At 41.8% G+C, this 14,524-nt stretch overlaps 1 protein-coding gene across 12 annotated transcripts in view; it reads right to left on the bottom strand.

Annotated features, from left to right (window-relative positions):
* Positions 1–14,524, bottom strand: part of LOC101739050 (G protein-activated inward rectifier potassium channel 3) — a 41,085-nt gene that overhangs the window by 4,206 nt on the left and 22,355 nt on the right. For 2 of the 12 annotated variants that reach the window (XM_012695820.4, XM_038016993.2), the window contains exons 2-3: positions 5,042–5,258; positions 3,651–4,708 (exon numbers count right to left, since the gene is read on the bottom strand). In XM_012695820.4, the coding sequence (XP_012551274.1) occupies positions 3,651–4,708; positions 5,042–5,175 (1,192 nt within the window). In that variant the 5' untranslated portion in view covers positions 5,176–5,258. Of the gene's footprint in view, positions 1–3,650; positions 4,709–4,993; positions 5,273–14,524 lie in introns of all 12 variants that reach the window. The other 10 variants (XM_062673372.1, XM_062673376.1, XM_062673374.1 and 7 more) reach the window with 6 other exon arrangements.

Genomic DNA, 14,524 nt, shown 5'->3' with positions numbered 1-14,524 from the left:
TTTACTAGTTAAATTCACTAAAGATTTCCATGTGACAAAATCAATAAAACCGATGAACTACAAAGTCAAGATATTGCTGTTATTATCTTATATCAAAAGTACACATTTTATTTTGGGGGCTTATTAAAACGAAGGAACAATAATTTCATATTCCCTGCAAAATACCTTTGTTTGCACAAACAATAAACCGAGAAACTTCTTAACAATGCCACTTAGTCTCAATTGGTACACTTGGGTTTACTAAATTCTCAGTAAACGTTTATTTTAAGGTCAATTACGACTATAACTTGATAAGACAGGTAATCTCACTTGTATCAATCAACAGTAAACAAATGATAAATGGTGAACACATAGATAGGTGTGTATTGAAATATGATAAAAGATTACGTTGATCTGAGCGAATACTGATACCTAATATGCGTAAAAGCCTAACTAATTTTAGTCAAAATGAAAGCTATATTGTAGGATTAGATGAAGAATTTTCATTTATCGGTTTTACTGTAATTATATTTCTGTTTGTGACTAGAGAGTGGAGAAAGAAATTATTTATGCCATTGTTCTGATATTACATCAAAATAAATGTATCCTGTTTTGAAAAAGGGGAAACCAATTGGCAAAATGGCGCATCCTGCTGAGATTCGATAATCGGTAAATAAGAAACGACTCGAATTATTTTAAGGGGAGAAGTAGGAAGTGACTATTACTATGCCGTTACAAGGTAAAATATTGTGAGAATCTAAATTGTCCAAAGCGTACTGTACAAAACGAAATTATTTTAGTATACTTATTTAATAAATATGAAAGCAATATATCACTTCTAAAATAAAATGTTATGTTTTTTTTAATTTCAACCAAAAACTGCACTTTACAACAACCGAGTGAATAGATAAGTATTACGTTGGAAAAAGGACTCTTTAAGTGTGAACCATAAACCCATTGGAAAAATCTTATGGGTGCCTATGTAACTGGTTTATAACGTAATATTTAAGTTGTTCGTTTTGCAACAATAAAAGATCTGGCAATGTGATAATTAATAAGTTAATAGGTACGAATGCAAATTAACATGTTCAAAGATAAATAGCTTTGTATTTGAGTGTGTACATGTAATTATTGTTACACGTCCGAGCGGTGGTGTCATTTATGTAATTGCCACACTGTAGATTTTGCGGCAGCATTTTCCCGCTTAAATTACACCAATTCAAACGAGAGCTCGTGATCGATATGTAGCTGTCAAAAATGGAGCGTTTGTCATCCATCCAAAAACCATCAAACAAATCCTTTGCTTTAGTTTACAAGGAAATCATAAATTCTCCGGTTAGCTCACATTACAAACAGACCTCTGAGTTCTCAATTTGAATTTAAAACTTAAGCTTGGCATTTTACTAAGTCTTGCACCAAAATCACGCATTTATTTATAAGCGACCCATTTTACCATAGACAAAAGGAGGTCATTGTTAAGTAATTTGGAAATTAAAAAAAAATGATTTATCAATATTAAAACATGAATGTAAGATAAGCGCTGCTTTATTCACTTATCGTAATTCCACTTATGTGGTATATGAATATGAAGTAGGTACTCCAAACTTTTCATTGATACTACAATTTCGCGATAATATAAAACAAAGCTAGCTTACTGCTTCTGTAATGAACAAGACTGGCCGAATATGTTTGTAATGCTTATAAGTTTTGATTTCCAAGGATTCGACTTTTAAAGAGTGCAATTACCTATCAAAAAAAAAAACACAAAGCCTGAAAAATGTCAATGACAGCTATTATATTTCGAAACGAGAAGGCAAAGGCTTTTATTTTCACATTAATAAATTCGTTATAGTCTTAAAAATGCTTTAGTCACGTTATTTGATGCGCAGACTAAGGAAAGAATATTTGTTTGCAGTGTACACAGTATGTGACATGGTTGACAAGAAGATCACGAGTACACTTGCGAGTTATGAATAATAACATAATAAATATAATAAATATATGTGACGCTTCGTTTTACATACAATTACTGGAGACAAGTTAGTTTTTTTAATGTACGCAATGTGGGCGGTATGTAACTGCCGCCCATACTATTAGTATGAGTGCACTTTTTTTTCCTTACCTATGCTGATAGCCTTGAGAGGCTATTTCAGCTTCTCCTTGACGTGTAGGTGAGCTCACGGGGCTCAAACGGGGAGTGTTGCTAACACTGGCCCTAGCAAGAGCAGTGCTTCGCAGAATCTACCACCGGATCGGAAACGCGACCCACTGAGAAGATCGGGCGAGATACTCAGTGGGCTGTGTCTATGGGTTAATTCACTTATCGAGCCCTTCGTCGCAAGCGACTGGTTCGACAAGGACGGTGACCGGTGCTTGTGGTACCTAAAAACACCGTTAATGGATTGGGAGGATCCGTGTGCACTGGTGAGTCCGCACGGGTAGGTACCACCCCTCTGCCTGTTTTGGCCGTGAAGCAGTAATGCGTTTCGGTTTGAAGGGCTGAGCAGCCGTTTTACTATAAAAACGGAGCCTTAGAACTCATGTCTCAAGGTGAGTGACGGCTTCGGTAACTACTCAAAACTAGCTAGGTTCACAAGTATTAGCAATAGATAAACCACCTCGCACCATTCTTCATAAATGACTTTTTGTAAAAATGAAACTATAGTAAGTTTCTTTAGTAGCAGTCTATAGTAGTTTTGTTGCAAGCACGTTGTCATACGATATATTATACCTTTGTATTTTATATTCCAGGTGTACATTTAATAAACATGATTTTTATGTGATGCGCGCCTACTATTGATTATCACAACGCGAACACGCCAACATTTAATTTTGATTGATAAAGTCTTTTTAATAAACATATTCTTATGTGATACGCGCCTACTATTCAATATCACAACGCGAACATCGCCAACATTTAATTTTGATTGATAAAGTCTTGATTTTAATTGGAATGTGTGATCACCCCGCGGTAAAAATAAGCAAAATAAAGATCCATAACTCAATGTGGAAAACAAACTTAAAAAGACGTCTTTATCAAGAATTCAGAACTGTCCATGATGTTTAATTCTTATTTGATGTCATTAAATTATAAAGATATCATAAAATAGTATCAACGTTTGCAAAGGGCTTTGACTTACAACGGAAGTAGGTCAAAATATGATTTACGTAGTACAATGAGATCAAATGCAATAAATCCTTTGGTAACATTATCACAGCGGACATTATCTTGCAAGACAATAAGCGTTTCTCTCTGTGCGAGTCTCTATACAGGAAACATGTTAAATTATAAAATTTGTAATGGCTGTACGTACAAAACGAGTACAAGAAATTACTAATTACAAAAGATTTGAATCATAATAATTAACATTATGAAATTTGATTGTAGAAAATTGAATGATAAAAATTATAGCATAATTATAAATAATGGTCTGCGATTTCTTGTTATTATGAAGAAAAAATAAATTCACATTTCTATACCATATTTCTTCACGATTAATAAGATACTGGGGTTTTAAATTTTAAAATAGGTTATCAAAACATTCTTATTAGTGCGTCTTGTGAACGGTAATGAGAAGTGAAGCAGTAAAGGACACATCACAAGCAGTTATTAACATTTTCCACACCGATCCAACCACCGACACGAGATCTTACTTTGAAAAGGAACTCACCGATAGATCTACGATCAGCCTGGCTGCCGTAAAATTCGTCTAGCTCTTTTGCTGAACAGAGCGGAGTGTCCACCTGGGTCGTCTCGTCAAATTTAGAATAATCCACTTGATATCCTTGTCGTTCACGGTTGTACGTCACAAGCGGAACGAACCTATGCCCCCACATAATTTCACTGGTTGTGTAACTGGAGCGCGCCTGTGTGGTTTGACCCGTCGATTCAATTGTTCCTTCCAATATAACTACTATTTCGAATCTTTCTTGTAGTACGTCCGCCGCTGACACTCCGTAGAAGGGGCTGTCGCGATTTATTCTATGTACCATCGTAATAGGCCAGATGAAGAAAAGATTGCTGTCACATCCATCTGCGTTGAGTTCTAATTCGGTTTGATAATGCGACAATACCTCTCCTTCCTTAGTCGTCCGCGATCGAATCAACTGCGCTCTCACGCTCGCCCCTATTATGTGCGATTTCCTCAAGTCGCCCACTCGGAACATTAAACTTAACTCGCCATCTCTTTGACACACGACTGCATACTTCGAGAACAGTAACGTCTGCGTTCTATGCTTAGGTCTTGTCATCTTTGCGAACACGATACCGACCATGAACGCCTGAATCATCACACCGACGATACTTTGGAGGCACATTATGAAAATGGCCTCCGGACATTCTTCCGTTGTAGTACGGGCACCGTAGCCAATGGTGTGCTGCGTTTCGATACTGAACAAGAAACACGACGTGAAATCGTTTATGTTAAAAACGCACGGCTTCCAATTCGCAGAGTCCTGTAATGGCGGTAGGTGGTCCGGTTCCAGGTCGCCGTGTGTGAATGCTATCAGCCACCAGATCAACGCAAAGCCCAACCACGACAGTATAAACGATAGTGTGAAAACAAGGAGGGTCCACCGCCATTGTGCGTCAACTAAAGTCGTAAACATGTCTTGCAGGAATCTCAAACGCCGCTGAGAGATTCGGGACTTGAGAATATTGCACTCTCCATTTTTGAGAATCGCTCTCCGTCTAGTCCTTCTAGTGACGCCATGCCGGTGCGATCGGCTCCTGTAAATAAATATTATAATTTGTTTATTTATTTGTCCAGTAATGTTACTCAATACCTGTGATCATATTGTATTTTAACATGTGTGAATGTCTAGTTCACGCTTGCACTGTCGGTGTGACGTCGACGGCCTTCGTTAATGTTAATATCGTTTATATACACTGACTTCTATAGGCTTTCTTACGCTAATCGTGCATAATAATATTCTAAAATTAACATAAAAATTAATGCAACATAAAAACAGAATGAGTCGAAACGCCAATAAACGGACAAAAGCGAAACAGTACGGTATGGTTTCGGTCGGTGACGGCAGTTGCTTGGTGGCGTCGACGAACCTCTTGCTGCCTGTTGGATAGTAGACTCCGGGCGATAGGTTCCCGTTGGTGGGTACCGTCTTGACTTTGAGCCACTCGTCGGGGAGCAGCTGTGTCTCCTCACGACAACAGGGCGACTCGGGATCGGCGTGCATGGCGGAGTCTGGTGCGCAGGCGTCGTGCGCGCGTCTCAATCGCGTACTGTCTGCGCCACCATCCCTCGATGATCTCAAGCCTCCTGAAGCATCGCGCCTGATAATATTTCGGTCACGACTGACAGACACTCTCATACAACGAAGCGCTAAATGTTTTATAATTGTACCGCGAGACTCTGTATCGGAAATTATCGGCTACGCAAAATAAATTTTAGTTAGTGTCTACGTAGACGCTACGCTAACTACAGGGTGTAGGTTAACAATCAATTATTTTTTTAAAACATATGATGTATTCCACGATACTTTATTCGATTATCAAAAGTTTTTGCGAACTTTGTTTAATATTATATGTAATTTTGTTAGTCTAAATATCTCGTCTTTGTCATAGATAGCTTTGTAATAAATAATAATCACAAAAACATACAATGTAGTGGCTATTTTCACTACGATGCGTAACAGTGCTCACGTGGTGAAGTTCCAAAAATATTTTTTTTGTTACTTGTTAATTCTGCACGTGTATCATAACATTATTGATTTACCTAAAACTGTTCCGAATTGTTTCCGACAATCATTGTGAAGCGTCAATAATTTTTATTGTTTGTAAATATGTATTTTTCAACGGCAACTAAGACAGTACTAAGAAGGTGACGAACGCTAGCTAATAAATTGTAGGGAAATATTTATTTTACACTCGATTTGCGAATATCCGTAATTGGAAACATGAATAATTTCAATTTTGCCGAAATAGAAACGCCTAGCGTCAGGAGTAGTCGGCTATGACATTTTTTTTTATTGCCCTTGTAGGCAGAAGAGCATACGGCCCACCTGATGATGAGTGGTTACCGTCGCCCATGGACTTCAGCAATGCCAGGGGCAGAGCCAAGCCGCTGCCTACCGCTACTTGTACGGACACTCATACTCGTAATTTTCGAAATAATATTTAATAGTGGTCCCGCAGAAGTCGAAATTCGACTTTAACCAATTGAAATTTTATGTTTAAACATTATTATGGTTCTATTGTCACAGATTTAGCCAAGACTACACTATAGACGAATATTAATAAAGATAAATAATATTAACCTATTCCAAATTTGACCACAAACTTTAAGCAATAACAAAAGTTTGACAATAAACAGAGTCTATGTGTGTGTGTCAAATACATGATAGTGTGTGTAGTGTTTTCTTTATTGATTTAAGGTATTTTTTATACATTATTTAAAAAAAATGTTAGCATCGTGCACTTCTTCTCTATACTCTCTATAAGTGTGGAAAATTTCATACTCCTCCGTCCGCGCAATTTTCGTAAAAAGGGATACAAAGTTTTTGTTTCACGTATTAATATATAGATATTATATTATATTTAGCCTAAATCGTGTAATTGAAATTTTATCTTGGCATTGGTTGAAAAAGAGTTTTCTACGAGGCCATGGCGACGTGTCGCATGATAAGAACAGTAATTTGATTGACACTACCGGAAAATAATTTCTTATTGTTCCAAACGTTCATTAAATATTTTAATTTTTCACAAACTGCAAATACAGCTCTGTCTATTCTTATGTTTGTGTTTGTAGGGTTGGACAGATATTGGCTGGACATTTCGACCCTAGAGCATAAAAATGGACTGGAAGTGCTCACTGTATCAGATAATAAATATTGGGTCATTATTGGTTTGATGGCAAGCTTTTTTTTTATAGCTTAGGTGGGTGTACGAGCTAACAGCCCACCTGGTGTTAAGTGGTTACTGGAGCCCATAGACATCTACAATGTAAATGCGCCACCCACCTTAAAGGCAACGGATTCGTTTGTCTTTTATATGACTTTAGTTGTGATATATTGACTCATTCGGGAAAAATAGAAATGGCAAGGCAATGTTTTGAAATACTGCTACTTTCCGAAAAATCACTTTATTTCTTTTTATTATTGGCATCAATTCCAGCCCTGTCCACCACTCTACCTCCATTTTTAACGTTTTCCTTTTTCATTTCCTCCTTTCATTATCTCCTTACAACATTCGCAAATATGTTAGAAATTACGAGCAAATAGATATTCCTACCGTTGGAAGAACGGCCAAGGTAATTTTGGAAAAATACCAAAATGCCTATTAGGCACCTGATAGATTGTCTGAACAAGTGACTTTGTCTAAATTAATTTCACTGTAAAACTCTTTTGTATGTTAGCAAGAAATAGCTTTTGAAGTATTGCCTCAGGTGCATTTTTCATTATGCTTTCTAATGAGAAGTCCCGTGTACAATTCAGGTGCTGTAATCAATTGTTCTCTCAGAGCCTTTTTTAATGATATGGATAGTTTAATTTCCTTACTTTCTTAGGAAAACCCTTGTCGTATTAGTGTTTTACCTTAGAAATGGCCTTATTAGATAGTATCCAGGTCTTTAAAGGATTTTGAAGGCGTTTGTGTATTATAATAAGTACTAGCTGACCCGGCAGACTTCGTAGTGCCACATTCGATAAATAAAAGACTTAAACTTTTGTATAAAATGAACTTAAAACAAACAAAAAGAATCCGTCCGACGGGGGACGACACATCAAAGAGAAAACAAAATTGTTATTTTTATTTAATTCCGAGCATTTTCATATTTATCTACCTTTTAAACCTTCTCTGGACTTCCACAAATAATTCAAGTCCAAAATTAGCCAAATCGGTCCAGCCGTTCTCGAGTTTTAGCGAGACTAACGAACAGCAATTCCTTTTTATAATAATATATAGAGATTTCAATTCACAACATACAGACTTAAGCACGATTAAAACGTGTTATTCATTATTCGTTATACTTTTTTTTACGTATCAAGAAATCCCATAAAAGAAGAAAAAAAGTTAAATAAATCTAATATTAAAAAATTGTAATAGGAAATAAACAATCTATATACGGAGACACGCCCCTAAAATTTTCATTAAAATGGCTAATTTGACAGCGCGCAAATTGATTTGCTAATATGAATATTTTGCCTTTACTAATTTGTTGCTCTCGATCGCACTCTGAAGGACGATCAAGGATAAAAAGTTACTAGGGCGAAAATATCGAAAATTTAATTTTGTTTCTAGGTTGATTTTAAATAAGGAAAATCCCAGGAAGCTCTATTTTATTTTTTCAATGGGATTTTCATACTTTAATTTAGTCAAATAGCTAAGTTCTGTTTTAGATTTTTTAAGTTTTAGAACTATTCACTATTCAAATTATGAATTTAACGAGATATGATTTTATTTTATTGTTTATTATATGTTTTTGATTTTTTCTGGGAACTCAATGATGGTAAAACTTTTTATTTATTATTAAGTAAAGGGTTTCTAAAGTGTTTCATTTCATTTTTGTCTTTTGAGATTTGTGCATTTTCTGTTTGTCTGTATCTGTGTCAATGTCAATATTAATGACATTGTTTAATTATGCCGCTTTGATTGCTCCATTTGTATATCAATGAGTTTGTCAAAAACCGATGATGGCAACCTTATACTCTCTAAATATAAAAATATAACCTGACATATTCGCAAATACATTACTGTTTACAATTTGGGATATCAACACATCCATTTATTCACTAAACGACAGGTTGAGCACAATAACATAATATTGGCGTGACTTAATGATTCTCATCTGGTTCGATTCACACCACGCCTCCGAGTCAATAATTTTGATCACGATTCATTAATGAATTGTAAATAGCGCGACACTTTTGATCGTGATCCCAGAATAAGCACTGTCTGACATGTTTTGTGACATTCTCTAGTTTACCTATAAGCTGTGACTTTTTTTTTTTTTTTTTTTTTTATGATTGAAAGTTTACTGGTGGCCCGAAGGCCTTTCCAGTTTCACCAGGACAGGTGGGCGAGCAAAGGCTCAGCCAAGAGGGGTGGGATTTGCTAACAACTGCCCGAGCGCCTCCGAAGGAGACCTAACAACTCAAGAGCAATTGTTTCGCGAATGAATCTACTACCGGATCGGAATCGCGACCCGCTGAGAAGATCCGGCGAGAAACTCAGCGGGCTGATGCATGGGTTAGGTTGCACGTCGACCTCTTTGTCGAGTTTGACGAGTACGGTTACCGGGGTCCCTAAGCCTGCCCCTAGTATTAGAGCTGAAGGCATCTAATGCAAAGGTTATTGGATCTGATGGATCCGTAAGGACGTGTCTAGGGCGTCGACGGTGACTGGCTCCTGCATGATCAGGATTCGGGGAGTAGTCAGCGGCGGCAACGATAAGGCGATTATCATGACGCATAGCCTTATCGAAGTATCGTTCCGACGCTGACTTCATGTATTTCCGAATTGATTCGAGGCCCAGGTCGTCGTGTAGGTCAACGTTCCTCACGAACCACGGAGCCCCGACAGCTAACCTGCAAAAGCGGGATTGTAGGGATTGGAGGGTGTCTATGTGTGTGCGGGCCGCGTGAGCGAACACCACACTCGCGTAAGTCATGACGGGCCTTATGCAAGTTTTGTAAAGTGTCACCTTGTTCCGAAGGGACATTTTACTCCGCTTACAGATCATGGGGTAGAGTCTACCGAGAATAAACGCGGCACGGTCACGGACTGATTTTATATGCGGGCGGAATGTCATCGATGCATCCAGGGTAACGCCCAGGTACTTGACCTTCCTGGCCCAGGGTATGGGTTGTCTAAAGAGAGTAATCGGGGGTGTGAGATTCCTCCTCCTAATCCGGGAGGAAATCCGTGTGGAGCTTCCCCTCTGAAATAGCACCGCAGTACTTTTCGCTGGGTTGATGTCTATGCGCCATTTTCGGAACCACTGTCCTAGGGCTAGGGCTGCGCTCTGAAGCTTCTTCGCGATTAGGGACTTATTTCTACTAGAATAGTAAACAGTCGTGTCGTCGGCGAATAAAGCTAAATGGGTCGGCGGCGACCGGGGAATATCGTTGACGAATAAGCTAAATAGGAGGGGTGAGAGGACAGAGCCTTGCGGGACTCCAGCTGTGAGAGGTCGTGGGGAGGAGCGGGTTCCCTCGACTCGATATCGAAAAGAGCGGTTCGACAAGAAGTCCCGTATGATGAGCACGAGACTATCCGGCACGCCCATGTTGAATAGTTTGAAAATCAAACCGTTGTGCCAGACTTTGTCGAACGCTTTTGCGACGTCGAAGAAGAGAGCTCCCGTGTATAACGGTTTTGGTCGATTAAGCCCCACAAGAATGTGCTCCGTGAGGCGGTGCACCTGTTGAACGCATGAGTGATTTGTACGGAATCCGAATTGTTCATCGATAAGAATGCCCTTGGATGAGACGAAGTCTCTGAGGCGTTTGTAGAGCAGACGCTCATACAGTTTGCCTAGACACATGAGGAGGCTAATCGGGCGGTAGCTCGTCGGATGATTTTTTGGTTTACCGGGTTTATGTATGCCGATAACGTCCGCTTCTTTCCACACCGCGGGAAAGATACAGTTCGCCATAGCGGCATTGAAAATAGATGCCAACATCACGATGAGTTGGACGGGTAGAAGTTTAATAACGCGGTTGGATATACCGTCGGAACCGGGAGCTTTGCGAGGACGTAGGTCTTTGATCAAGTCTTTAACTTCCATCGGGGTGACGGGTGGTAACGCATCAGAGGGTGGCAAGGAGGCTCTGCGTTCTACCTCACTGTCTACTAATTCTACATGAACAGGGTCCACGGATTGAGTGCTGGGCGTGCACTGGGTTTGCAATGTATCGGCCAGCAGCTCTGCTTTTTCGTCATCATCGAACGCCGCGAGTCGGCCTGAGGGGCCTACGAGGGGGGGCATAGTTACTACCGTATCCGATTTGAGAGTACGAGCTAAGCGGTAGTAAGACCTTTGGGAGGGCGCGAGTCCTTCTAAGAAATCAGACCATCTGGCATCTCGGACTTCGGCGATGCGAGACTTTACGTCGCGTTGTAGGGCACGCATTCGAATACGATTTTCCGCGGTAGGATACCTGTCGTAGGCGCGTATCGAGGCGTTCTTAGCTCTAAGGAGTTCCCTAATATCGTCGGACAATTTGAAGCGGTGAAGGAAGTCCTCCGCTACAACTTGTTTCGATGACCTATCTAATGTCGAGGTGATGTGTGACGTTAAGATGTCTATGGCTTCAGCGGTATCCTGAGGAGACGGGATAGAGTCCGGGTTAAACGGGAGCGATGGTGGATCAGATTCAGCCAGGCTGATGCCCAGCGTGTGCCAATCCACCACAGTCCTCGTGACGGGAACGGAATCGGGAGCGCGACCGAGCTTCATAACGACGGGACGGTGGTCTGAATCTAACTCTGAAACTACTTCGATCGAGTGAAAGCGCAGAGTTACGTTTTTTAATAACGCTATGTCGAGTATATCCGGGCGATGCGCGATATTTAGCGGGTAGTGAGTCGGGGTTAGCGGAGCGACGATATCGAAGGCGAGATCATCGACTAACGCGTCAAGCCGCCTGCCATTCGGGGTTGTGGTGTGTGAGTTCCACCTGATGTGTTTACAATTTAGGTCGCCCGCCAGAATGACAGAGCTCCCCATACCGAGCAGCGCCTCGATATCACTGCTTAGAACGATCTTATCCGGTGGAAGATAAACGGACGCGATAACGATCGGCGCGTGTCCCGTCAGTGAGATTCGGCACACTGATGCTTCGATATTAGCGAGCGCGGGAGGATCGAGCGGGACGCAATGCAGGGCTCTTCTATAGTAAATGACGGTACCACCACCACGGGCAGAGAGCCTGTCGTTCCTGACCATGTTATAGTTCGCGATTTTAGGGTCACGGCGCGCGGGCTTAAGTAGGGTCTCCTGCACTAAAAAGATATCAATTTGGTGGTCACGCAAAAAGTCAGAAACCTGATCACGTTGATTTGCGAGACCGTAAGCGTTAAAAAATCCTATCGTTACGGATAGGGGCTTTATTCTACTTATATACGCCATTGATTACCGGCGGAGTGAGGGGAGGACGTACGTATTTAATGACGCGTATACGTCGGCGTATTCCTGCACAACGGCGATAAAGTGTTGTGCAGTGGAGGCAGCGCGAATGGCGTCGCCCAAAGCGTTAACGCGCTCAAAGTTGATCGACTGAAAGAAGTCGATCGCTAAAGCGAGATTGTCGGACGCGGTCGGAGGGCAAGTCGCGGGAGAGGGACGAGTCGCGGGGGCGGGACGAATCGCGGAGGAGGGAGTTGTAGCCGTGTTCGTGTACGGCAGCGGTTTTGCCCAGGCCGAGACACTGGGCACCGCCGCCGGAACGAACGCTGGCTTAGCCTGCGACGCAGAGGGTGCCGAGGCTTTGATGTCTGGGCCGGAAGCTCGGAGGCGGTTTTGGCGGGCGACGCGGCGATTTATTTTAGGGGCTCGGGGGCAACCACGGTAATTCGCGGGGTGACCCTGTGTTCGACACAGGACGCAGCTAGGCGGTTCCGTCGCGGTTTTTTGGTCGCGAGCGCAGAGGGCCGTGGCGTGATCGCCCAAACACTTAACACATCGGGGGCGCGCGTGACAGTTACGGGAAGAGTGCCCGTATAATTGACAGTTATGGCACTGGCTAGGAGTGCCTTTTTTATGGGGGGCTTCGACAGCGATACCAGAGAGCCTACAGACGGTCTGTGTGTTAAAGATTTTCTTACCCTCGGGGGTAGGCTGGAGAGCGACTAGAACCATATTATATGGCTCCCTACCGCGACCGGTGTGCATACGGTGCACAGAATTCACTGGTAGGCCTTGTTCTAACAGGTCGGCTTTTACGAGCTCTACATCTAACTCTTTAGGGATTCCGCGTATTACAACGCGGAGTTCGCGCTCCTCCTGGAGCGTATACGTATGGAAACTTATACGCTCCTTACGGAGGTAAGAAGAGAGGGCCCTATGGTCGTCGGGTGTTTGAACCTTAATTTGAATGCCGTTCGCGAGGTTACGGGCATTCGTGAAATTTATATTTTTGGCCTTAAGGGCCAGGCAAACTCGATCCCAAGCTGCCTTCTCCTGAAGGATAACCGGGGGAGGGTTCTGGGTTTTATTTTGTGCCACCGGACGCGGCGACGGAGTGGCACGGGCTGGAGGCGCAACGGGAGTCTGAGGGCGGGGGCGCGACGCGTTCACGGCTTTAAGCTGTGACTACAATTCATCAATACCTACCCGGAGGCAATTTTTCTAATAAAATACGTACTCAACAAATGTTCACGATTGACTTCCACGGTGAAGGAATAACATCGTGTAATAAAAATCAAACCCGCAAAATTATAATTTGCGTAATTATCGGTCCTCTTATGAGTCCGCGCGGGTAGGTAAAATTTACCCATCGGTGAGTGAGAGAGATTTTATAGGTGGACGGTAGGCTCGCCAACTGATCTAAGTTAATCAAAATACAATATTCCTATCGTCTTCCTCTAGTACCACTCCAATACTGGAGGGTCGTAGTCAGCATCGTAACCCGAGGTATATCAAGGGCTAGCCTAAAACTATTTATTGTTCGGCCGTGTTAAAAAAAAACTCTTTGATATTCGATATACCTTTCACGTTTTCCAATTTAGGCAAGACAACAATGTTTCAATTCAATATTCAACTTGAGCCTTTTTTTATTGCTTAGTAGGTTGGACGAGCTCACAGCCCACCTGGTGTTAAGTGGTTACTGAAGCCCATAGACATCTACAAGGTAAATGCGCCACCCACCTTGAGATATAAGTACTAAGGGTATCATTATAGTTACAACGGCTGCCTCACCCTTCAAACTGAAACGCATTACTGCTTCACGGCAGAAATAGGCAGGGTGGTGGTACCTATCCGCGCGGACTCACAAGAGGTCCTACCACCAGTTATTACGCAAATTATAATTTACGCAAATTTTAATTATAATTTACACGATGTTATTATTCCTTCACCGTGGAAGTCAATCGTGAACATTTGTTGAGTACGTATTTCATTAGAAAAATTGGTACCCGCCTGAGATTCGAAGATCGGTGCATCGCTCAACACGAATGCACCGGACGTCTTATCGCTTGAGCCACGACGGCTCGAAAAAAAGTGGGGTACAAAACCAACTATATTACGATATCCGTTTTTTTATACCCAGCTATTCTAGTAACCTCAAGGGGTTATTCTAGATTCACCGAGCTAGTAGGTGAGCTCACGGGGCTCAAGCCGGGAGTGTTGCTAACACTGGCCCTAGCAAGAGCAGTGCTTCGCAGAATCTACCATCGAATCGGAAACTAGACCCACTGAGAAGATCCGGCAAGAAACTCAGGGGGCTGTGTCTATGGGTTAATTTACTCGTCGAGCCCTTCGTCGCAAGCGACGGGTTCGACGAGGACGGTGACCGGTGCTCATGGTACCTAAAAGCACCGTTAGTGGATCGGACGGATCTGTAATGACGTGTTTAGAGCATTATGCGT

Source organism: Bombyx mori, chromosome 17 (genome assembly GCF_030269925.1).
Source record: "Bombyx mori chromosome 17, ASM3026992v2".
Classification (NCBI taxonomy): Eukaryota; Metazoa; Arthropoda; class Insecta; order Lepidoptera; family Bombycidae; genus Bombyx; species Bombyx mori.
The sequence above is the reverse complement of the archived record's forward strand: the minus strand, read 5'-3'. Positions and strand labels throughout refer to the sequence as shown.